At 37.8% G+C, this 27478-nt stretch overlaps 1 protein-coding gene across 1 annotated transcript in view; it reads left to right on the top strand.

Annotated features, from left to right (window-relative positions):
* Window positions 1-27478, top strand: part of cspg4 (chondroitin sulfate proteoglycan 4) — a 157623-nt gene that overhangs the window by 91820 nt on the left and 38325 nt on the right. The window contains exons 2-5 of the mRNA XM_057837467.1: window positions 17220-17383; window positions 18489-22043; window positions 26757-26945; window positions 27016-27291. Of these exons, the coding sequence (XP_057693450.1) occupies window positions 17220-17383; window positions 18489-22043; window positions 26757-26945; window positions 27016-27291 (4184 nt within the window). The remainder of the gene's footprint in view (window positions 1-17219; window positions 17384-18488; window positions 22044-26756; window positions 26946-27015; window positions 27292-27478) is intronic.

Here is a 27478-nt window from a genome sequence, read left to right as displayed (position 1 = left end):
TTAAGGGGCACATGTGCTACACTTTACAATAAGGGTCCAAAAAACATTCAGTAATGGTTAATCAAGGTTAAGTAATACTTATGAGGTACTACCATGAGAAACAATACCATACTTAAAGTTAGGCTATAATATATAATATATATAATACATTACTTAACATTAATTCACATATACATTAGTGCATTAATAAATAGTTGTTAATGTATACTGGTACTAGTAAGTGATTATGTTATTTTAAAATGAGAAACATTGCTCTGTGAGTCCTTGGGTGCTGCTAGCCTAACCTTAACTATGGTATTATTTCACGTGAACGTACCTGATAAGTATTACTTAACCTTGATTAACCATTACTGAATGTTTATTGGACCCTTATTGTAAGGTGTAGCACATGTGTCCCTTTACTAAGAAATTATAAATGCTTAAGTTAACAAATCCTAACCCTAAACCCTAACCCTATATAGGCTTATATACAGTATATTTTTTTATTTTTCTAACCATTAGTTACTGTCTGGTTATGCATTAACTTATGCATTAACTAATACTTTAACTCATGTTATCAATATATTAATAAATGTTAGATAAGCAATTATATTAATCATTGTAATGTTACTTAAACATTAGTTATTGTCTAAAAATGCATTAATTAATGTTAATTAAGGGACCCTTATTGTAAAGTGTTACCAAAATATTAATCGGGTTCACAGGCACAATATGTATACATCCCTAGAATTTACCAATCACATTTCATTCTTATGGGTCTAGGAATAACTGATGAGAAGCCCACGCACCAGATTTTGAGAACCATTGATCATTTGAGCTTGAAAGCAGTGTTGTTTTTGTTTTCATCTTAGTCTTTAAGAAAACTCAAGACTAATTTCGTCTAGTTTTAGTCGATGTTTACTAAAAAAGGTTTCGTCTGTAAAATTTTAAGAAATGACTCCAAAAATAAATAAATAAAGGTTTCCAACTATTTCAAATGAACATTGACAGACGAGCACATGTTGTAGCGTGGTGATACTACAGACTCAGCAGGAAAACAGTACATTATTTTCAATTAATTATACCCACCTGGTCCCAAGAAGTAAAAAAGAAGTTATCCGTGAGTTTAAGAGGACTCTCGCCGTCAGCATTAGCCTAATGCTAACGTGAACGCGAACGCTATGCTAACGCTACGAGTAGGAGTGGGAACCTCAGGGCACCTCACGATACGATACAATTCGCGATACAAGTCTCACGATAACGATTATCTCACGATATCACGATACAGCGATTATCGATATATTGGTCAGAAATTTGATACATGATATTCTACGATAGAACTGTTGATACGAAAAAAAAAGTTTTGTTATAATAGAAAAAATACTGTTTAAGTCATTTATTAAACAGTGACACCTTCTCTGTGTAACATTGCTGTAAAATATAAATCTACTGCAAATTGTGTACCTGCACATATAGAGGAAACAAACCACAACCACTGATATCTCTTGGAGAGATCATGATGAATGGCACCCTTAATTTCTTTAAAGTTTTAAATCTTAAAAAAAAAAAAAAAGTGCTGTAGGTGTCAGTAAGCAGTTGAGCTTGGAGTGGGGCAATGATAAAATTGGTGGGTCTTTTCTTTATATATGACCTTCGTTGCCAAAAGCGTTGGTTTGAGCACTTCCACTATCTGCTTCAGCATTTGAGATGTCAGACTTGGTCAGTCACAGTCTTCCTCACCTTAAAAACAACAAAATAAAACAAAAAATGTTAGCTACTTCATAGCTTTTGAGTTGAAATCCTGATTTTTTTGTGTGTGTGTTGGAAGAATTGAATTTAAAAAAAATATGAATTGAATGTATAGAAATTAACAATGCAATAATTACCTATTTTTAATATGTAGGCTACATTAATTATCATGCACATCACTTTATATATCTTGGAACCTATTCAAACCATTTTTATAGCTTATTGTATCAAAATGGCAGTAATAACAGTTTGTGTAGTAAACTAGATGGAAAGGGGTTCTCAAATTATATCAAATAAATCGGTAAATTCATGTGGGCTTGTTCAATATTCATTTTCATCCAGTTTAGGGTCCCGGTTTATTTTATATCATTCAACACCAAATGTCATCAAAATAATACATGTAAATTAAAAATCAATTAATTGCAAAACTTGTCTTACCTCAAGTGATGAAAGCGAAGCAGTGAAGAAATCCGGTGTGCACTTCGTCATCAGCTCCCAGTGAACCTTATTTTTGTCAGACAACTCTTGCATACAGCAAGTCCTTGTTCACCTTACTTCCTTTCTTGTTGGTGTAAAATCTAAAGTGTGTCCCCATGTGTGATTTGTAGCAATATTTTTCTCATTTTTTCCTCCACCGTTCTCACGGAGCTTTTTAATTTTTTCGACCCACTTGGAGCTTCCTCTCTTCTTCTCTAGACAACTTGTGCGCACTTTACCCTCACCGCCACTCCCGAGCGCCCCTAGTGGACCGCCAATGAATTGCTCAACAAACATTGAGCAGTTTACAGCATCCATACTCCATTGTATGGCCAATATGTTAAATAAAGGTATAGATACTTGGCGGGAGCCTATCGATAACCGATTGGGTTGCAAAATATCGCGATATATCGCTGTATCGAGATATTGTCACACTCTTGGCTACAAGTGACGTTTAGTGTTTGATGATCACTCAGCACATACCTTTAAAGGCTAAAGCATATTCTCTCTGGCCATGAAAATAAATCTTACCGTGGGTACAAGCCTGTATGGAGACTGGAGACGACAAACTGGTGAGTTGGGAAGGGGTGAGGGGCGCAGCATGTCACGAGTGACACAACCAGACACTGCTATGATGCAGGCTAACTACACATAAAATTCATTGTGAACATGAGACGGAAACTGTTGCGCTTTTTCGTCTGGTTCTCGTCTCGTCAGATGAAAACTGGCATTCGTCTCGTTATTTTTTAGTTTCTCAAAACACGTTTTTAGCTCGTTATTGTATCTCCATCGTCATGAAAAAAAATTTTTTGTTGTTGTCATCATCATTGATGAAAAACACTGAAAGCAATGTTTTGTAAAAAAAAAAAAAATAATAATAATAATAATAGTAATTTTCCAACATGTTTGTTTTTGTACTCATAGTTTTCCCAACCCTAGGGTTTCTTTGATGCTAATGCGGATGGGTAGAGGTAATAGCGCACTCAACCTCAGAGGGAACTGACACCTTCCATTTTGCTCATTATCTCTATGTCTCAACCCAGGAAATAATGAATTTCAGCCATAGGTTGTTCCTCAGAGATGCCCAAAGTGGGCAGTCCGATGAGCAAAGTGCTCCTCAGCTACACGTGGCCTGCTTGCTTAGCGGCAGCAAGAAAACCACACGCCTGTCCCTCCCTTGCCCTTGTTGGATGTTTATAATAGTAAGGCAAAGCTTTTTCTACACCACTAGAGTGTGGATGTGGAGAAAGTGACCAGAGTGGTGAAAAGACTGCATTAGAGGGAGTGTTAAAAACATGCAGCCGTAAAAGTGTGACCAAATGAATTTTTTCCCTCAAACATGCAAACTACTAGCATATGCCAACAATTTACTTGCATTCAAGGCATTGGAAAGTATCTGCCTGCTCAGCAAAACATGAGCAACACAATTAATTAAACATCCATTGCATACTTAAATTGATTTCACCAATTAGATGCAAAATCACTAGCTAATGACGAGGATGAAAAAAGTTAGCTGACAATGGTGAAGCAGCTTCCCTTTTAGCTCAAACATAAGTGGAGTTTAAGGGAGGGCAGGGGGGGCCCACCCACCCCCCCGTGGCCGAAACGTGTCATTGCATTGTAATTGACTTTCATATGTATATAAAAGTTGTAAAGCAATAAAATAAACAACAAACATGAATGAAATGAACAAAAAAAAGATATTTTTATAATGGGTCAAAATGATTTTTCGAACAGATCATGTGACGAGCACCTTAGATGGTCATTTGCTTTGCATATTATTTTCCAAAAAAATAAAAAATAAATAAAAAAAAAAGGGGAGGGCAATTTTATTTTTCATGTTTGAAATTTTTTTTTTTTTTTTTAATTGAAGCAACTTTTTGGGGATTGAATGATTTAGACACAAATGTCACACACAAAAAAGATTGCTAAAATCAAAGAAAACTTTTTAAATGAAAAATTAAAAACTTTTTTTCTATGATTTCAATTTTTCTTACATTGATTGAAGTGATTATTCTTTTGAAAATATATTTTTTTGTTTGAAGCAACTTATTTTTTGATTGAATAATAAAGACACAAATGTCCCAGCCAAAATGTGGCCCAAATGCAAAAAAACATTACTTCAATCAAAAAAGTTGCTTCAACCAAAAACAATTGACTTCAATAAAAAAAAAAATTCAAAGAAAAATAGTTTTCAAACGCATTTATTTGCGTTTCAAATGTATTTTTGCATTCAAACACATATTTTTTTTATTGAAGTGACTTTTTTTTATTGAAAATGTATATTTTGATTGAAGCAACTTTTTTTTGGGGATCGAATAATGAAGACACAAATCTACCTCCATATGGCTCCGCCCAGGGGATACAATTTTTGACTGGGGTAACTACATTGGCACGACACCGGCGAGCGTACCATATTCAATGGATGACGATCTTGGCGAAAAGTATAGCTGTCCTAAGCAGACTGATTTAGAATTCCCCTCATGAATGATGGGAAACAAAAAAATTTTCATTTTCAACTCATTATTATTATAAATACTCTTGTAAGTTAATTTTATTGCTGACACTGCGTTTTGGGGTCATCAACATGTTGTTCCCCCGCCTGCCCCAAAAGTCAAACTCCGCCTATGAGCTCAATTATACAGTAGTGAACATCTCAGTATACAGGCATGAATGTTAAAGTGGTGCTTAATCATGCTTTCCAATGGGGAATTTTAGTTTTTAAATGAGAACGACTTGAGAATCAAAAAGCAACATAGAACAGATTATCTTGGACTGTGTTCAATAAAAGCTAAACTAAGAGTGATTCTGCAAATCCTCACATTACAGATGACTTGAAATATTTACAGACTTCCCTTAGATCGATTGCAGCATGCTGGAGTCTACAAACCATCTAGGGGCAAATAAACGATAGCCCCTCATACGAGTTTGCAAATCATGTTAACGATTGAGTATTCCATTCCTTAGGAGCTCTAGAAGTGTATCTACATTCTTCTTAATAATACTCCATCCCTGGTGTAATTACCCAGAAGCCCTTGTGCCCTCCCAGCTTAGCCGCAGCCCAAGCAAAGGAAACAAATGAGAAACATAACCACTATTTATAGGCTTAAGCGTGAGGGGGTGGCTTGTTTGGATCCCGGGCGTTGTTACCATGGCAAATTTGAGCTGGAGGAACAAGCTGTGCTTGCCGCTGAAGAACATTTTTAATTCATATTTCAAAGGACTGAATAAAATGCTTGTGTTTTAGGTTGAAAACCTAAGAACATTTTCAGTGCTACAATATTTCCTTTGAGGCAGCGTTTGCCAGTGAACATTAAGGTTTTTGAGTGGGATAATGGTGATAGTTTTCAATTTGTACTGGTTTAGTTTAGTCCTAGTTTGCTGAAACTATTGTTGACCCTTAAAGGGCACTCATTTAACTCTTTCAGGAACAGCGCGATTCAAAAGTTGACATTTAAGACCTTTAATGCTTTATAAGGCAAGGACTAGTTTTGGTCATAAAAAAAAAAAAAAAACTAAATATTTGAAATTATTATATATTTTTTTTATTTTCAAGTGTTATCATATTTTTACATATTATAAAGAACTAAATAAATAATATAAATGAATACAATGTTATTAAAAACTAAATTAATCACCCATATTATTCGGACTATAAGTCACACCTGAGCATGAGTCACACCAGTCAAAAAATGCGCAACGAAGAGGAAAAAATATGTACTTGTACCATGTCACGAACGAGTTTCGTTCCTACGCTGGCGACGTAACCCGAATTTTCGCCCAAATTGGAATTAACCCTTTAAGTACCCCTAAATACCCCCTAAATCTCAAAATAACTATCCAAAAACATATATTATACGTCACCTTAATAAAAGTAAAAAATACGATTCTGTGAAGTACGTTGTGTTAATGCCGTTAAATCCAATGACTATTCGGGCTTTATTCAAGAGTAGTGCTGCAACAATTAATCGATTAACTCGAGTATTCGATTAGAAAAAAAAAAAAGATTCAAATTAAATTTTGCTGCTTCGAGTATTCGTTTCATTATTGTGGCGATGTCATGGTTAATTTTGAAAGTGTTTGCAAACAGTTTTATTAATTTGAGTGGATACATTGCCTCATTTCACATGGCTGAATCCAGCTGCTCCATGTTAAGACCAACATAAGGTAAGTTTTTGTTTGCGCTAATGTTTTTTTTAATGTATTCGTAATTTAGTTTATGGATATATTTAGCCGTTTTTTGTTGGAATATGTGTCTGAACCATTTGTTAAGAGCAGTGTAAAAAAAAAAAAAAAATTTTAAAGTTAACGTTTTATAGCATTTAAGCTGGCAGACCTTTGCTATTTAAGTTAGCCAATTGTTCTTTTGTTGTACATAGATCCTTATTTAATTTTTTTATGCCGTTTGAGGCTCAGCTCAGGTATTTTAATTTTTCATGTTACTTATCCGATTATTGTAACCCGGGAAGTACCTGTACAAGTTGCATTTTGGGGAGGTCATTTTATTTAATCAGAGAACAAGGACAAACACACATTATAGTAGTAATAAAACCGAGAACGAAGAGCTAAATAGGTATATGTTAAAATATTAATAGTTATTCAGATAACAATAAACAAAACAAACTCGATTTCACTCCAAATCACAACAAAAACCCTTCAAGTCTTTATCTTCATCACTTTTGAATAACTGCACCAACTCAAAGTACAGGGCACGCCTGGAGGATACTGTAGTTTTCAACATATAGGTTGCTGAGTATAAGTCGCAGGTCCAGCCAAACTATGAAAAAAAGTGAGACTTATAGTCCAGAAAATACGGTAATTCTAAATAAAAGAAAACAGACATACAGTATTAGTAGTCCCCAGGTTACGACGTACTTGACTTTACAACGCCGGAGTCTCGTCCGCCATTTTGTCTCCGGTCGTTTTTTCTTTTTTTGACGCGTAAACAGTACCTTATTGTAGCTCACAGTTTCTTATTTTTCACTTTATTAAGCAATTGTTGTTTTTTAAGCTTTTGACTTCCTTCACTTTTGAAAATGTGTAAAACTGTAACGCATGTATGTAAACCACACACATTTTAACAATACAAAACTTAAAACAAAACCACACGCATTTTAACAATAAAACACTTAACACAAAACAACTGGTGTTCAAACGTCCATCTAGTCTGATCAACATGTAAATTTAGTTAATTAAATTAGCCTAATTTGCCTAACAAAAGTCTGTTAACTTAAATGCTATGAATGCTAACGTATTTACAATTCTAATAGCAAATCACTCACAGACAACTCCACCAACTGTAGCGCTTAACTTAATTACAAATGCATACACAAACATGTATTAGCTGAAACAACTTACAGCCTTATGTGGTCCAAACCAGAGCGCTGTCCTTTATCCATGTCAGACGACAGTACAGCCAGACCCATTACTGCCACCAGAGGGCAGTGTATCCTCCATCATTAAACAAAATACAATACTTTTGTATTGGATAGGTATTTTGAGATTTAGGGGTGATTAAAGGGTTATTTCGAACTTACGCGGAAATTCGGGTTACGTCGCCAGTGAACGGAACTCATTTGTAACCTGAGAACTACCTGTACACTGGTTACGGCCCAAAGTAACACTCTAAAGTTGTTGCTTTTTTTTTTTTTTTGTTCATAGTTTTTAACGCATTGCGTGCCATTGACAGCTATAGCAGGGGTTCCCAACCTATTCCACTAAGGCACACTGTGGGTGCAGGATTTCATTCTTACCAAACAAGATGACAACACTTTTTCCCCAATCTGGTGTTTTACAAGTGCAATCAGTTGATTGCAGTCAGGTGTGGCTTGTTTTAGCAGAAGCCTCATTGGTTCAACTGTCTCTGCTGGATCGGCTGGAACAAAAACCAGGACCCACAGTGTGCCTTGAGGACTGGGTTGAAAACCCCTGAGCTATAGACATCCAAAAGATGTAGGAATATTTTTGTACAACTTTTAATGCTGGCCTACAACAATAGTGAACACTAAAATTTCGCTCCCATTCTCCACAAATGGAACGAAATCGTTGTTCTCGTCGTGAAGTGCTGGATGATTAGCTTCAAGTGGTTTCTCATCCAAATGAAAGTATCTGTATCTGTAGTTAAGTGTCTATAAAAAAAAATGATAAATAAATAAATTTTAAAAAAGGGGGGGGGGAACTAAATACATATATACATAAAATTATGAATGAGACATGGGGTCTTACACCACAATACACTGAACATACAAACTACCAACAGTATCTTTGCTAGGGTAAGAGACAAAGTAGTTATAAATAGAGATGTCCGATCACGTCATTTAGTATCGGAATCGGCAAAAAAATATCGGACATGCCTTTTAATTTTTTTTTTTTTTTTTTTTTTTTTTATTAAACCGTTTTCTAATTTCTAATATGTTACACTCATCCAGAGTCTTTAGTTTAGGCTTAAGGTGGGGTTATCAAATTTATCCCGTTAACGGCGGTATTTAAGTTTTTTAAAAATTTATCACGTTAAAATATTTAACGCAATGAACGCATGTGCTGCACGACCCACTCTCGCATTGTCGCGTTCAATCGATAATGGCGCCGTTTTACCTATATATAGAGCTTAAAGGCAGCGTAAAATGAGTAGAGTGAATTTTGGCAGCCTTTGGTGCCTTTTTTTAATTGGCTAAAGCTTTACAATCCCTCTCCCTACGATTAGAAACATTGTGGGAAGCAATGTGGGGAAGAAAGGTAGTAATTGATCTTTTTCTTAACACCCTATGTTATTTCCCAATGCAGAGAAGATATATCAATTGGTACCACTGCGCACAGTCATGGTTGAACTTCCCATCATGCATTTGGGCAGAACAGTTACATGGCTACAGTATCATTTACTGAAAGCTCAACAAATACACTAGATGGCAATATTTAGTCACAATATACAAAGTCACATTTATCCTTTAAGAATTAAACGTCTTTCTATCCGTGGATCCCTCTCACAGAAAGAATGTTAATAATGTAAATGCCATCTTGAGGATTTATTGTCATAATAAACAAATACAGTACTTATGTACTGTATGTTGAATGTATATATTCGTCCGTGTTTTCTTCATTTTTTTCTTGATGCATTGCCAAAATGTATATGATCGGGAAAAATTATCGGGAATGATTGGAATTGAATCGGGAGCAAAAAAAAAAGCAATCGGATCGGGAAATATCGGGATCGGCAGATACTCAAACTAAAACGATCGGATCGGGAGCAAAAAAAACATGATCGGAACAACCCTAGTTATAAATTTTGAGTTAATTTTACTGAATAATGGAGGGTTAATTGAAATTGAAAATATGGAACCCGGCAAAACATAACAGCTGAAATCTGCCAACACCAACAAAAATCAGCAGTGTGAATTAGCTCAATGTCTTCCCACTCATGCGGTCCCTCAGTCCATATTAGTTTTCCGTACATGCATCTAGAGACCAAAAGAGTATGGAGGAAGAGGAGGTGGTGATGGAGTAGAAGGAAAGTAAAACAATAAGGGTCATTCATTAGGACGTCCGTGCAAACAGCGAGGGAGACTCCGTTTCCTCCGAGTGCATCAAATTAACGCCATCTGCGCTGGCCTGAAACCAACATTGTACTTGACCCTCAATTAAGTAGTGTTAAGTGGTTTGGAGAGAAAATTAGCCTGCAGTTAAACTTCTTGTCGAGGTGGCTCAAACCTCTAGTTTATGCCCTGAAGCACCTGCAATGGACAGCAAACCCATTTCCAGCATGATCCCATCAACCCCATAGCCTCAAGTCTGTGGAGCTTGACAACATCTTGATGGGATGCTGCCCAAGAAAAAAAAGCTTTCGTGTTTCCTTTCATCATGTGGATACGACTCTTTGAATGCAGTGGCATGAAAATCACTTACAGAAGCCCTAAACGTGAAACAAGGCTGGTCATTCACACAGATAGCATTTGGAGAATACGCTTCTCCTGAATGCTGGAAGAGACTAATGAATTGCAGGTTGAGATACGCCGCAAAAAGTAGCGTTTCTGTGCAAATCGCGACAAAATGTGCTCCTCTTCCTCAAGACGGCAGAAAAGCAAGATGAATTTCAAACAGAAAATCCCCGGGCGCAATTGTCTTGGCATCGGTCTCTGCTTCAGCGTTTCATCCGTGCACTCGGCGAAACAATCCGACAGAAGCTCTTTAAGAAGCACCGAGCTCATTGAGGTTTTCTCTGTTAATGCAATTGCCTAAAAGAAAAGATTCTTTCCCGTCTACTCTGCAGTCTCTGCCTGGAGGCTTCTGTGCAATTAGCAGAAGTCATTCATATGAAGTCTATGCGCCTTTGCATCAATTACGGGATGTATAGCATGATTGGCTCAGGCATATAGGACTACTGGCTCACTGCATACAGAAATTGCAAAATGGCTACTATACAGATAACCCCTTCATGTAATGTTTGCGGTTTGGCATTGGCAGATTCTTTTGGGAACTTAAACTCTGGTATTGATTGAAATTCACCCAGTTTTTGCACTCAGGCTAAAGTAGTAAATGTATTGCTCGAGTGAAATCATTTAGAATCTTAGTGTTTAAGGTCAAAATTAGTTGAGGTGATTTACTTGAACAGAAGTTGTTTTTGTTCCGCTAAAATGGGTGATTATAAGTCATCTCAGGAATCAGCAAATCCGCGATCACGGAATTTACCAGGATTTCAACGCCTTTGAAGGAAAACAAAACAGCCCGCACAATACAGGGTGAGGTGCAAAACATGACATTTTAACTTAGTTTTTATCGCAGCAACTAGATGGCAAGGTAAAATAGCACCCCCACTGGCCCAGCTTATAGAAACACAAGAAGTGTTCTTTAGAACACTACAGTATAACCTCACTATGCTTTACAAACAGCCAATGGAGCGGTTTCTCTGGACGAATCCTTCAAACCCAGAATAGTGGGAAAATACTGCTTCTTGAAAGAGCTAAATCATGACCAAAACATTGTTTTTGTTGTTGCATACAGTTGCCTGACTGTTTACATTTTTTTTTTCGGTTGTCAGCAGTAGTCAGCAGTAATTTTTGTAAATGTAAATAGAGATAAATAGTCTGAAATATCAACAAATCTTAGCTGCCTCTTACATTCCTAACCATAAAAAGGGACAAATTCTGCAGCAGGATAGTGCTCCATCGCATACTTCAATCTGTACCTCAAAGTTCCTCAAGGCAAAGAAGATCATGATCCTCCAGGACTGGCCACCAGACATGAACATCATTGAGCATGTCTGGGGTAGGATGAAAGAGGAAGCATGGAAGATGAAAACCAAGAGTGTTGATGAACTCTGGGGGGTATGCAAGTGTGCTTTCTTTGATGTTCCTGATGACTTTATCAATAAATTGTAGGAATCCTTGCCAAAGCCCATCGAAGTCATACAAAATATTAAATTTGGATCTCACAGCACCACTACTTAATTTGCTTATGTTATGTAACATATTTTTGTACTTGAAGCACATTTTTTATTCAATTTTCACACCAATTTTTGTAGGCGACAAAACTTTTGTCTTGCCAAAATTTGACCTTTATGTCTTCATTAATTGATCAATCTTTTTTCAGTGAAATAAACATACTTTTGTACATTCAACATTATTTGGGAGGGTCTTAGCTTTCATATGAGCCATTTCTGAAACCAATTGACTTATTAAAAGTCAGGTTATTAGCAATTGTTTCTACAAAATTGATAAGCGACAAGACTTTTGTCAGGGACTGTACAGGTGTTGCCCCTCTGAATGCTTCACAAGCAACAAATGTGCGCGCAGGCTTGCCGCATTCATCTTTTCTATCTCTCTCTCATTCAGCTGCGCGTTTTCTTCCTGGGAGCAAATCTGCTCCTTCTTGTGTGTGCACGTCCGCTCCTCTTCATGTGTGCAAATACATTCTTCTTATTGTGTACATGCACTCTTAGCTCTCGCATGTGGAAGTACTACCTGCTCTATGCTTCCTGCGCCAAAATAAAAGCAGCATCACAAAACAAAAGTCAACATTATCAAAAAAATAATAATAATAAAAAATTTTAAAAAGAAGACTGGAGACAAAACTCCGGCGTCGTAAAGTCGAAATGACCTAAGTTTGGTACGTCGTAATCTAGGTACTACCTGTATAATGTTTTCATAAAATACATGTCGTTGAATCCATGCATTGAAAGTTTATTTGTAAAAGAGCATAATTGTTCTTGCATGGCTAATTTGACTTAAATATATACAAATCAAGACTTGATTCAACAAAAATAACTTATCCAGGGCCGATATCCAAGGTTGTCCCCACTCAGTACCCTGAACATTCCCTACCCAACTTACTTGGTTTATTTTTAAAAAGTACGTGTTGTCTGCAAAAGAAGGGGGAAAAAAACGTCTGAAATTGTTATAGATTTGAATATTACTACTCCCACCCACTTGCGTTTTATTCTTTAAATCACTAAGTAGCAAATGTGTGTTGAATGTCACTTATAACAAAAAGCTGGACTAAAGTGACATGTTGAGAAGCTCAAGAAGCAACAAATGTTCACGCTAAACATAACAGAACTCTGCAATCAACAGCAATTATCGAAGACGTTTATCCAAGTTTACTCAATAAACCATTGAGCGTGGTTCAACATGTGGTGCCGTTTAAAAGAGTTGCCTCGGATATTTATTTTAGGGAGGCAACAACATTCATTTTCCTTGGCTACTCGAGCTCACTTCAGTGCAACAATGCATGATGGAGAGACTCGCTGTGTGTTTTTGGCTCAATGTTGAGAGTGCTCAACAGTCTTGGAAGCATAACCAGATGCCTCTTAGTCAAATCTCCCAAGCATGGGCGTGACGACGTAAGCTTTTGCTTCTGTGCTTGCTGACAGCAAATGATTGTCCTGGTTTATATTTGCTCTGCCGATCGGGGAAGGTTCACTGTAACGATGAGAACCTACAATGACAACGTAGTGTAGACAATATTGTTATCAATTACTTTCAAAAGCTAGCAACAATCGGGCGTTTGTATAATTATCTTCTCCCACATGGCAGGTTTTTTATAGAGAGCGGATGTTTAGCGTCTTGGTCTTTCCCTCGTCTGTTTTATGACCTCATCAAGCTTTCAGGCTTTTATTCCGTAAGTTAAATAACGCACTGAATGGCACATTGCCTACAAATTTGTTGATATTAAGGGAAATTCTCATGGGAAAGTCATTAATGTTGAAAACTTATCTCTCCCATGGCGTCATTATTTCCAAGTCCTCTTCAATGTGTCCCAAACAGCTTCCGTATCGGGAGCTTAGCCATATATCTTTTAAAAGTTCTGGGGAAACCCGGGTTGCGGAAATGGTTTTGTTTGGCATTTATCCAGCACAATCTTGGCTGTGCAATGGGAAATAATTGACTTCCTCCATGGCTTCCTGCATTAGCAGAGGGTCCTTTAGAAAACAGTTGGATGAAGAATTTGTATGCTATTGGAAATGTATCAACTAAGGTCTGAGGACAGACTATCTCCTCAGAGGATGTTATGTTTTACTGGTAAATTACTTAAGGCCTTCATAGGGTACCAATTTAAATCATTGGCTGTCATTGACGGCGCTAGACGGCCAATCCATTTTAACTGGGAGAGGTTGTCAGCGAGTAATTGCTGATAGCCCTCCCAGTCAAAACAGATTGGACGTCAAGCACCAGCAATGGGACGAAAAGATGACCAATCACAGCTTGTCCTCACAGGTTAAATGAATTGGATCCCACTGCTTGTCAATGACAGACGATGAGTTAAAATCCGTACTGGCTCGAATATAAGACGGCCATGATTATAAGACGACCCCCTTTTTTTCAAGACTCAAGTTTGAAAAAAGACTTTTTGACCACCAAATTAATTTTTATATAGAAAATAATTACAGTACATCTGAAACAAATTATAACAATATATTTGAGAGAAAAAGCATGTTATTTTGCCTCATTCAAGTCTTAATATCTGAACATTTAAATATGTAAACTAGGGCTGTCAAACGATTAAAATTTTTAATCGAGTTAATCACAGCTTAAAAATTAATTATTCGTAATTAATCGCAATTCAAACCATTGATAAAATATTTTTTCTGTAAATTATTGTTGGAATGGAAAGATAAGACACAAGACAGATATATACATTCAACATCCTGTACATAAGTACTGTATTTGTTTATTATAACAATAAATCAACAAGATGGCATTAACATTATTACCATTCTGTTAAAGCGATCCATGGATAGAAAGACTTGCAGTTCTTAAAAGATCAATTTTAGTACAAGTTATAGAAATTTTATATTAAAACCCCTCTTAATGTTTTCTTTTAATAAAATTTGTAAAATTTTCAAACAAAAAATAAACTAGTAGCTCGCCATTGTTGACGTCGCCGAGCGAGACGTCACATGGGCTCCCTGCCGTAAAATAAAATCAGTCGCACCCAAGCGCCAGCAGAGGGCGACAAAACAACAAAAACAAAAACACAAGTAACAAATGGACATGACACTGCTGTCATTTTAATCTGTTTGAGCGTGGGCATGGGCGTTAAATGTGTCAAATATTTTAACGTGATTAACTTTAAGAAATTAATTACCGCCCGTTAACGCGATAATTTTGACAGCCCTAATGTAAACTAAAGTGCAATCACATTCGTAAATGAATGGCTTCTGGTTTTTGAAATGTAAATAAACCAATCTATTGTGATAAAACTAACTGTAACTGTAGTCTTGAAACAAATCTGAATAAGGAAAAACATTGCAAGAAAATAATGCAAACTGGTTAAACTTGAGAGTAGCTGAGATCTTTCATGACAGAACATTACTCAAGTTCAGCATTCGCTTCAAGATATCTGGCGCCATCTAGCATCGTGAATGGGTATAATGTCTAGACCCTGAATACAAGACGACTCCCACTTTTTCAGTCTTATTTAAAAGCAAAAAACACTGTCTTATATTTGGGCCAATACAGTACTATGAAACCAGAAATTCTTCTTATTCTCTGTGACCTTTGACCAAAATTTAACACCTCTTCCATTTAATATTACGAACATTTCCTGGAATAATCCCTTTATTCGTTCTTGAGTTGCCCTATATAGGGTTTGTAGATATATTATTTTCATTGATTCACATGAACATATTTGTTCATTTCATATCGTTCCACATAATCATACTCTGTTCTCGAAACTGTGTGTCTATCTACAGTACCGCTTGCGTACAAGGACTTTTGCTACCATTGTTTTGTGTAGCTACGGGCGCATAAGCGGAGTTTGACTTTTGGAGCAGAGGGGGCACAACATGTTGATGACCCCGAAATGCAGTGTCAGCAATAAAATTAAACTTTATAATATATTTATAATAATAAGTTGACAATGAGTGTTTTTTTTGTTTCCCATCATTCTTGAGGGGAATTCTAAATAAGGCTGCTTAGGCAATACTTTTTTGTCATCCATTGAATATGGTACGCTGGCCGGTGTCGTGCCAATGTAGTTACCCTAGTCAAAAGATGTATCCCTGGGCGGAGCCATATGAAGGTAAATTTGTGTCTTTATTATTCAGTCCAAAAAAAAAAAAAGTTGCTTCAATTAAAAAAAAAAAAGTTGCTTCAATCAAGATATATTTTTTCAACCAAAAAAAAAGTTGCTTCAATCAAAAACAAAACAAACAAAAAAAGTGTTTGAATGCAAAAATAAATTTAAAACAAAAAAGTAAAAAAAAAAAATGCATGTGAAAGCTATTTTTCCTTGATTTTTTTTTTGGGTGGGGGATTGAAGTTTTTTTTTTTTTTTTTTGATTCAAGTAATGTTTGTTTGTGTTTGGGCCACATTTTGGCTAGGTGATTTTTGTCTCTATTATTCAATCAGAAAATAAAAAATAAATTGCTTCAAAAAAAATATATTTTCAAAAAGAAAAATCAATCACAAAAAAGAATTTCAATCATGAAAAAAGTTTTTGAACGCGAAAAAATATTTGAGATTGAAAATTTTGCATTTGAACACTTAATTTCTCATTGAAAAAGTTTTGATTGAAGCAATTCTTTTTTGTTTGGGCCATTTATGGGTAGGACATTTGTGTCTAAATCATTTAATCCCCAAAAAAGTTGGTTCAATCAAAAATATACTGTATCTATATTTTCAATCAAAGAAAAAAATCATTTGGAAAATAAAATTGCCCTCCCCTAATTTTTTTTTTTTTTTTTGGGGGGGGGGGATTATATGCAAAGCAAATGACAGTCTACGTTGCTAGTCACATGATCTGTTCAAAAATTATTTTGACCCATTATAAATTTTTTTTTTTTTGTTCATTTCATTCATTTTTGTTGCAGTTTTATTGCTTTACAACTTTTATATATATAGGAAAGTCATTTACATGCAATGACACTTTTCGCCCACCAAGGTGGGGCTGCCCCTCATGGCCCCCCCTTAAAATCCGCTTATATACAGGCGGCACAAGGCTGCCTGTTTTTTTCCACTGTTTGTGGAGACGGCAAATATAAACTGTAAGAATTTTAATGTCGAGGCTGATCGAGACTGACATCTGTCCCTGGCCGGCTTTGCGCTTTTCTTTCCTCACTTAATGTAAACTGGGTACTTTCTTTTGCTCCTGAATTGTGTGTCGTCATTTTCTGTCGTTAAGAGAATTAAAGAACATGTAAAAAGAAAAAAATGACTTTTTTTTTTTTTTTCAGTTTGTAAAGTGTTAAGAGCACAGTCCGAAGCAGAATTTGTATACCATTGGAAATGTATCATCTAAGGTCTGAGGACATGTTCACAGAAGGGGTTATGACTGATGTCTTACTGTTAAAATACTTAAGGCCTTGTTCCTCTGGAACAGAATGCTCTCAGATAAATAGTAGTCATTCCATGTCTTACTTCTAAAATCATAAAACCCTACATTTGCAAGTGTATTTTCATTTCAAATGTTGTAACATTCTTTGATTGACTAGAACGCTGGACTATATAATTAATAAGATGTCTTCTTCGACACAGTTCATTTTTGTATTTTATATAAAACCTGGCTATTTTTATCGTTACAGAATCCTACTTTGGGGACAGTTACTGCAGTATCCAAACCTTCCAAGATGTCTCCAGCTTCCATGTGACACTACAGATGAAGACAAGTCGGAGAAGTGGCCTACTACTCCTGGCTGCTGGAATGGAGGATTACTTGTTTATTGAGCTCCTCAATGGAAAAATACGGGTAAATTGTTGACTTGGAGATGTAACTAAAGATGTTCCGATCGATCGGCATCCCGATCACGTCATTTTCAAAGTATCGGAATCGGCAAAAAAATATCGGACATGCCTATTTTTAACATATATTTTTTTTTTAATTAAATAGTTTTCTAATTGTATTTAACGTTACAGACAAAATGTCTTACACTCATCCAGAGTCTTGAGTTCTGGCTTGAAGTAGGGCTATCAAATTTATCGCGTTAACGGCGGTAATTTTTTTTTTTTTTTAATTAATCACCTTAAAATATTTAACGCTATTAAAGCATGCGCTGCACGACCCACTCACGCATTGTCGCGTTCAATCTACAATGGTGCTGTTTTACCAATATATATATAGCTAAAAGGCAGCGTAAAATGAGTAGAGTGAAATTTGGCAGTCTTTGGAGCCTTTTTTTAAATGGCTAAAGCCTTTCAATCCCTCTCTCAACAATTAGAAATATCGTGGGAAGCAATGCGGGGAAGAAATGTAGTAATTGATCTTTTTCTTAACACCCTATGTTATTTCCCAACGCAGAGAAGATATATCAATTGGTGCCACTACGCACAGTCATGGTTGCACTTCCCATCATGCATTTGGGCAGAACAGTTAAATGGCTACAGTATCATTTACTGAAAGCTCAACAAATACGCTAGATGGCAATATTTAGTCACAATATACAAAGTCACATTTATCCTTTAAGAATTACAAGTCTTTCTATCCGTGGATCCCTCTCACAGAAAGAATGTTAATAATGTAAATGCCATCTTGAGGATTTATTGTCATAATAAACAAATACAATACTTATGTACTGTATGTTGAATGTATATATTCGTCCGAGTTTTATTCATTTTTTTCTTAATGCATTGCCAAAATGTATATGATCGGGAAAAATTATCGGGAATGATTGGAATTGAATCGGGAGCAAAAAAAAAAGCAATCGGATCGGGAAATATCGGGATCGGCAGATACTCAAACTAAAACGATCGAGATCGGATCGGGAGCAAAAAAACATGATTGGAACAACCCTAGATGTAACTAATCTTGAATTTTAGGAAGCAAAAATGTTAACACAAATGTTATTTTTCCGTAGGCTCGGATGAACATGGGTGGAGGCGAAGTGATTCTGACGTCGTCACAAGGTCTCCAGCTGAACAACCTTATGGAGCACAAAGTTGCCCTCACACTGCAGGATACCAAGCTCACCATGACAATCGATGAGCTCTTCTCCACATATGTTCCTGTCAACGATGATGGAGAAGAACTGAACATTGACCAGGGTATTTGGATAGGAGGAACTGGAGACCTTGACACTCCCTACCTCAGCAATGCCATTCCACCGTTCCGTGGCTGCATGAGTAATGTCAAATTCGAATCCCATGATTTTGATATTCTCGGCACACTCTTTAAACAATGCCATGACACAAAGGAATCCTGCAGTAGCGAGTTTGAAGCAGGTGACGGAGAGGCGACCAGTTTCAGCACTCCTGATTCTTTTGTCTCCTTTCCCACTTGGAGTGGGGCTAGCGGTGCACCAAGAGTTTTGGAATTCCTTATGAAAACCACCATTGAGGATGCCCTTCTTGCATTTCATCCTGGGAGAGAGAAAGACTTCATCGCTATTGGTGTAGTGAAAGGATACCTTAAAGGTGTGCTAGACTACGGCAAGGGTATGGAGGTGCTGGAGAACAATGTAGTGCAGCTGGACGATGATCAGTGGCACAGAGTTAAGATCCAAGTCAGTCAGGACTCATTTGACATTAACATAGATAGCCAGATAGTTTCCCTTCCTCTTGATTCAACTCAACAGTTAGACCTGGTGGGAAATTTGTATTTAGGTGGTATTCAGGCTAAAATGAAGGATGTCTTTCGTGAGAGTGACTTATTAAATCGAGTAGAAGAAGAGATGACTGCAGAATCTTTCATTGGATGCTTCGGGGAGATCAAAGTCAATCAGAAAGATAGAAGCCTGCAGGACGCTCTGGTGACAAAAGATGTTCATGTCAAATGTGAAGGAGAGGACTATGATTATTCCAGTTATTATGACACAGACACAACAACGACATCCCCACCACCTCGCACCCGATACGTTGATATTGAAACTACAGAGCCACGTTGCTACCCAACAGACGACATGCCTGCAATTTTCAGAAACGTGACAAAGCTCCTTGATGTGAAACCGTTGCTAGTGACAGAAGGTGGAGAGGTTTTTCTTGACATCGACCACCTGAGCCCGACCTTTGACTTAAGTGCTGCCGGAATGCGTCAGTCCCAGATCATCTTTTCCCTCAAGACTGACCCATGGTATGGTCTGCTTGACATGAATATCAACACAAAACGCACACAAAAATTCACCCTCCTGGATGTAGTCAATCAGAAAATCAAGTATATGCATGACGGACATGAAGTACATTCTGATCGAATTCACCTGGAGGTGGTGGCTAGCAGTAATGGCTACCTTCCTGAATGTCTTAAAACACCTCAAAGCTATGTGTTACCTGTTGAAATCATACCTGCTGGTGACATTCCACAACTAAGTGGAGGAGAAATCACCATCACAAAGAATGGTAGGACTCGCTTAAGCCCGGACCTTATCAGAATCCCAGATTCCGATACCCGTTGTGACAGCTTAGTGTTAAGAGTGACGTCTGAGCTTTCCGTGGAAACTGGATATCTTGAGAAAGGTCAGGAACCAGAAGGATTGATCACAGAGTTCACTTGCAGGGATCTAAAGGAAGGGAATATCTATTATGTGCACAAAGGAGGCCAAGCAAATGCAATTACAATGGAAGTATCAGACGGTCAATCTGTCAGCCAAGCGACAACTTTTAAGTTGGCTTTGACACAGCCACATATGACTGTTGTCACCAACACTGGCCTTCTCCTGGCTCAAGGCAGCAACGCCTCTATCGGTGTTCACAATTTGGCTGTTCTCACCCATCCTCGTAATGGAGATGTCATTTACAAAATCATGCAACCACTCATATATGGGGAACTGAAGATCATGATGAGTGATGGGATGTTGAAACCAGTCACAGAGTTCCAACAGTCTGATCTGAATCAAAACTCTCTAAGGTATTTCAGCACAGATTCCAGCAACCAGGAAGATGTTGTTGTTGAACTGATTCAGTTTGACATACATATGGGAGCATTCTCCCTCAGGAATAACACATTTTTAGTTAAGATCATGCCGTCTCCAGTGAAACTGTCTACCCTAGTGCCAATGGAGATGCAGGCAGGTGAAGAATTAACAATCGGACATACTGAGCTTCAAGCTGAAGTGAAAGGCAGGAACCCAGATCCAGAAACTGTCAAATACATCCTTGTCAAGCCTCCGACCCTAGGCAGTCTCATGCTATTAGACACGGAGTTGAATGAAGGTGATACTTTCACCCAGAGAGACATTATGGACAATTACATCAACTACAGAGTTCTAGTAAGAAGATCGGTTGACAGTACTGATCAATTCCAGTTCAAAGTCTTTGCAGAAGATCAGTACTCGCCTTTATACACATTCCCAATCAGTATCCTGGCTGATTCTGATGCCCCAGTTTTGACCAATGAGGTGCTAACAGTCCTACATGGCAGCGAGCAAGTTTTAAACAAAAAAAACCTTTGGGTGGATTCAATTGGCTCTTCCGGTTATATGTACCAGATCAATCAAGAACCACAGCATGGGCGACTCATAAGGGATTCCCCTCCAGGGCAGCCTCGATTCGATGGAGCAATTCGAGTGTTCAGTAATGAAGACCTCGAACTTGACAGACTTATATACCAGCACGATGGTTCGAATACTGATAGTGATGAATTCCATTTCACAGTATTTGATCAGGGAGCAGACATGTTTGGGGTTCAGGCAACAATAAGCGACGTTTTCAGGATATCGATCCGAAGCAAGAACGAACATTCCCCACTGCAGGTTGTGGATAAAATATTCAACGTGGTTCGCCACGGACAGCGCCTCCTGACAACTGATGATATTCAGTTCAAGGATGATGACGCAGGTTTTAATGACTCACAGATAATATATGCTCGCGAGGGTATACTTTCCGGCAATATTGTTGCCGCGCAGAATCCCTCACAATCCCTTTACCGTTTCACCCAAGCTGACCTGCGAGATAAAAAGGTTCTCTTTATTCACCAAGGAGCGGATCAAGAGCGTTTCCCTCTCCAAGTGTCTGACGGCTTTCATAAAACAACTGCTATTCTACAGATACAAGCCAGTGATCCCTACCTGCGAGTTGTGAATAACACAATCATTGTCATTGACCACGGGAGCACCAAGACATTCGACACAACACTGCTAAGTGCTGAATCCAACATAGATATCAGGGATGACAGTGAAATTAAGTTTCACGTGACAACACCCCCCAGTGATGGCAGGGTAATTGTTAGCGGGATTGAGGCAAAAATATTCAGCCAGGAGGACCTGAAAAAGGGCGTTGTTTCCTATGAACATAATTATGAAAGCCTGAAGTCTAAGGATGCCTTCAGCTTCAGAGTCCAAGCAAGGGAACTTTCTGACGAGGGCACATTTAGGATTAAAATATTCAAACAAGGTTACCTTTCAGAACCTGAAGTGATTACCAATGAAGCCATCGTCTCCTACGAGGGCGAGCACACAGTTATAAACTCCGATTTTGTGAAGGTAATTCCCCAACAAAGCCGTAAAAACGTTGATTGAAAATTATGTCTTGATTTAACCATTTCAATTTGTTTACTTTGCATGTGTTTAGGTCGGGCAGGCGTGTGACAGAAATATCTGTATCTTAGGGGATGTATAAGTTTATTTGAAGTAATTTGAGCAGCTTTTATCAAACGACTCACTGCAGCAATGCCTTCTCTCTAATCTACATTGCAGCCACATGAAAGCAGCACTAAATGTGACGGCGCAGTCAGTGCTTTTAATCTAGTTTATGTACTAAATTGCACTCTATTAAGTGTGGAAAACAGAGCATTGCGTATCCCATGGGGAGCTTCCTGAAGCCCACTGTAATTTGTAAGAGGGGCCTGCCTGCAGTTCATCTGGAAAGCAGCTAATGGGATTCAAATCATCCGTCAAGTCTAAACACATTCCCATTTTATGTAACTTAACTTTACACTAATGAAAAGCAATTTTGATAGCAAAATACGTGAACCCAAAGTATACATACAGTGGGGCAAATAAGTATTTAGTCAACCACTAATTGTGCAAGTTCTCCCACTTGAAATATTAGAAAGGCCTGTAGTTGTCAACATGGGCAAACCTCAACCATGACAGACAGAATGTGGAAAAAAACACAGAAAATCACATTGTTTGATTTTTAAAGAATTTATTTGCAAATCATGGTGGAAAATAAGTATTTGGTCAATACCAAGATTTCATCTCAATACTTTGTTAAGTACCCTTTGTTGGCAATAATGGGGGCCAAACATTTTCTTTAACTCTTCACAAGTTTTTCACACATTGTTGCTGGTATTTCGGCCCATTCCTCCATGCAGATCTCCTCTAGAGCAGAGATGTTTTGGGGCTGTCGTTGGGCACCACGGACTTTCAACTCCCTCCACAGATTTTCTATGGGGTTGAGATCTGGAGACTGGCTAGGCCACTCCAGGACCTTGAAATGCTTCTTACGAAGCCACTCCTTTGTTGCCCTGGATGTGTGTTTGGGATCGTTGTCATGCTGAAAGACCCAGCCACGTCTTATCTTCAATGCCCTTGCTGATGGGAGGAGATTTTCACTCAAAATCTCTTGATCCATGGCCCCATTCATTCTTTCCTTTACACAGATCAGTCGTCCTGGTCCCTTTGCAGAAAAACAGCCCCAAAGCATGATGTTTCCACCCCCATGCTTCACAGTGGGCATGGTGCAATTCAGTATTCTTTTTCCTCCAAACACGAGAACTTGTGTTCCTACCAAAAAGTTCTATTTGGGTTTCATCTGACCATAACACATTCTCCCAGTCGTCTTCTGGATCATCCAAATGCTCTCTAGCGAACCGCAGACGGGTCTGGACGTCTACTTTCTTCAGCAGGGGGACACGTCTGGCAGTGCAGGATTTGAGTCCCTGGTGACGCATTGTGTTACTGATAGCAGCCTTTGTTACTGTGGTCCCAGCTCTCTGTAGGTCATTCACTAGGTCCCCCCCGTGTGGTTCTGGGATTTTTGCTCACCGTTCTTGTTGTCATTTTGACACCACGGGGTGAGGAGGGAGTTGAAAGTCCGTGTTGCCCAATGACAGCCCCAAAACATCACTGCTCTAGAGGAGATCTGCATGGAGGAATGGGCCAAAATACCAGCAACAGTGTGTGAAAAGCTTGTGAAGAGTTACAGAAAACATTTGGCCTCCTTTATTGCCAACAAAGTGTACATAACAAAGTATTGAGATGAACTTTTGGTATTGACCAAATACTTATTTTCCACCATGATTTGCAAATAAATTCTTTGAAAATCAATGTGATTTTCTTGGTGTTTTCCACATTCTGTCTCTCATGGTTGAGTTTTACTCTTGTTGACAATTACAGGCCTCTCTAATATTTTCAAGTGGGAGAACTAGCACGATTAGTGGTTGACTAAATACTTATTTGCCCCACTGTATATATCCGCTGCACAGAGTGAGGATGGGATGAATCTAAAAACACTTTGCCATGATGGTTTGGTTCTTCCAGAGGTAAAATATTGACTCGAAGAACTGCTTCTAATATGTTTCCTACACCATGAAATGCAAAGTAGTGTGATATGAAATATAGTGAAAGGGGGCCATGACTGCTAAACAGGGTTGGGGCTCCCGGGAGCTGATTAAAAACTTTTCCCTGTCGGATGACCATAAATCTGTCTGCGCGTAAATGTGTGACATGACACGGTCTACAACCGTGTCCCAATTTCTCACACAAGTGTTTATGAAGTTGAAAGTGCTGTTTTCCCACTGAATTACTGACAGGAAATACCACCCAGCCCTAGTTTAACAATTTTCTTGGCTGTTGTATTTCTTGTGATTTATTTGATTTGTTATGTCAAGCCATGAATGCTATTTTCTTGTATTATCAACAAGGGTGTAGGTTTGCATTGGGACAAAACACTACCAACTTATCAGGATGCTCTAATTGTCCCCAACTTTTGAGCAGTGTTGTTACTCATACTTTTTAAAAAAGTAATCAATTAAATTTGCAAGTTACTTTTCCCAAAAAGTAATTGAGTCAGTAACTCATTTATCTGAGTTTAAGAGTATTTAGTTGGCAAAGTAACTGGTGTTACTTTTCAAGTTTTTTTAAGTCACACTATGTGAAGTTCAAAGGGTTTTGGGGACAATTTGCCCTAGCTCAATTCTTTACCCTAAACTGAAAAATATGGCATATTTTATAGATGGTTTGAATTGCGATTAATTACGATTAATTAATTTTTAGGCTGTGATTAACTCCATTAAAAATTTTAATCGTTTGACAGCCCTAAATTCTATATACATGTGATAGCTAGCGTAACATCATGTGAACGTAGTTTGTAGGCTGTCGGCTACAGTCAGGTATTATTGGCGCCACCTAGCCTAGCATCGCGTTTGCAACGGCGTCACAACTCCCTTCCCTCCTTCCCATTCCCGGTCTTCTCTCCGGGTCTCTCAGACTTTTCTCGCATCAGTCAACCAAAGTAGTAACGCATATTAACGAACGCCTTTACATCCTCAGTAACAGTAACAGCGTTGCAAAGATGAGAAAATTAATTAGATTACTCACTCCTGAAAAAAATAACGCCGTTAGCAACGTCTTTATACTCTAACACCATTATTAACAACACTGCTTTTGAGCAACTTTATTAGCTTTATATAATGAAATCTTTTATATAGGTCATTTAGATTGTCTCCACGTTTTAATTGTTGTAATTGACCCCACCATTATTAAGTCAATTTTTTTCATTATGTTCAGACTTACATGTGCCTCTTTTGACTTGCTGAATGTGTCGATGTTCTGCCAAAATCTCCTACGTTGGCAAAACGTCCTACATTAGTCGAATTTGACACTCAAAGTACTACAGTAAGTTTTAAACTTGTTTTGTTTAGATGCATACAGGCAAAACGCACAAAAAAATGCCTTACGAAAATACTTAAATGTAGTTATATCAAATAAGGACGGTTTAAATACACTACGTGACTAATGTGGTCAACTGCTTCAAAGCTAACACAAAAAAACAGTGGTTAAAAGTATGAGAAGGTAATACATGCAAAAAATATTTTTGAGGCAATGAAAAGGTTCTAAAAAACTAAATAAAAACAAAAATAGCGAGTACTCGCCGCTTCTAAACGATGTGCGCATGCGTGTGGATGCTTGCGCAAGCGCGCTGAGCATTGTGTAGGACGTTTCGACACGTAGTAAGGAACGGCCGAACACCGGTCCATTTTTTTCCTCTTAAACGCACGTTTGATTGGCTGATGACTTGACACCCCCCCCACACACACACACACACAAACATTAGATATTAAAGATAGTAGGGATATTATAATTTTTTTTCAGCCAGCAGCAGCAACTGTAGGAAATGTAAAAAGACGTCAATGTTGTGGAAGTGGGGAACACACCACTAATTTTGCTACTGAAAGTCCGACCTGCATCAGAGTTAGCATAACTTTAAACTGTGTGAACTTGCTAACTTGCAAAACTCAAGTAGGAAGCTGCTTAGAGAGAAGTGTCCTGCTGTATGTGATTTCTACTGTTAATGTTAATTAAACTGTGAGAAATGTAATGAACCGAGGTTTACCCTCTTCTCCCTAATTTTCATTTTTAGTTCATTTATGTGGTCTTAAAGCAGCCCAAAGAAGCTTTCATTTGTTATTTTTTTAGTTTGGCTGTGTGTACCAAAGCAGTAGTGCTTTACCTGAAGGACAACTCAATTTTTATTTAATTTTTTTATTCCCTAACCAAAGTCTTTTCAGTCATATTTAATTTCTTTATTTCAAGAATGGTGAGTGGTCTGAAGAAAAATGTTTATTTTTTTATTTTGCATTCCTGGATACTTAAGATATGATTAATGAGCTTTTATTTATTGTGTATGTTAATATAACTTAATTTATGTTCAGATCATGCAATTTAAATTTGTTTAAAATCTGGACATTTTTTCTGGAAGTTTTCAAAATGTTTCTTTCTGTTTGAAAACAAAGGTTTGAATAGAACGATGTAGGCTGAACCAATACACATGAAAGTTGGTATGAGTCAATACAGATTTACTGTATTTTGCATTGATCATTATGAATGTCCCGTCCCCAGCAATAAAGTGTACATGCAGGTTATGTCATATCATCCCTACCAATGTTGAGACCAAACCTACGCCCTTGATTATCAAGCTCCTGCTAGTAGTTTCAGTGATAGCCTTATGGTCCATTTTGTCCTTTCCTATAGGTGGAGCAAGCTGACATTTTGCCAACAGAAATGGTGTTCACCATCAAAGAACCACCGCGCCTCGGTCATGTTGTCAAACTGACCAACAGCACAGATGGCACAGAGTCACCAGTCCTCGACTATATTCACTCGTTTACCCAAGAAGACATTGATCATGGACGCATCCTTTATGTGTCTGCATCCATCCAGGTACATTCTTTACTCCCTGTCATCTCAATCTTCTTTTTGGTAAATGACACTAGGTTTTACATCCTTGCAGGGTGTCGACACTTTTACAGTGGACGTCAGCAATGGTTTTACCACAGTGGAGGACCTGCGTATTACAGTGAACATCGTGCCTCGAATTATCCCCGTTCAGTCTCTCAATTTCACCGTGAAGGAAGGCCTCAGCAAAGTCGTCAACGATGAAGTCATCACCATCTTGCATCCCTTCTACAAATCCTTCAATATTGAATTTGTCGTGGATGAGCCGCCAAAGCACGGGGAGATCCGTTTCCAGGATGGAGATGAGCTGACTTATTTCACATGGGAAGAGGTACAGCATGAAACATCCATGATCAGCATTTGAATACAAATAAGCATCAGTGTATACTATATATATTTTTAATACTAATTCAACAGAACGCAACAGACACATTTTAATTGGGTTGGAAGGTGCCGGCAAACGCTTTACTGAGATCATAGCTCAAGTGGTCATTTAAAAAAATCTACTGTAGAGTACA

The sequence above is a fragment of the Corythoichthys intestinalis genome, chromosome 5 (genome assembly GCF_030265065.1).
Source record: "Corythoichthys intestinalis isolate RoL2023-P3 chromosome 5, ASM3026506v1, whole genome shotgun sequence".
NCBI classification, from domain to species: Eukaryota; Metazoa; Chordata; class Actinopteri; order Syngnathiformes; family Syngnathidae; genus Corythoichthys; species Corythoichthys intestinalis.
The sequence above is the reverse complement of the archived record's forward strand: the minus strand, read 5'-3'. Positions and strand labels throughout refer to the sequence as shown.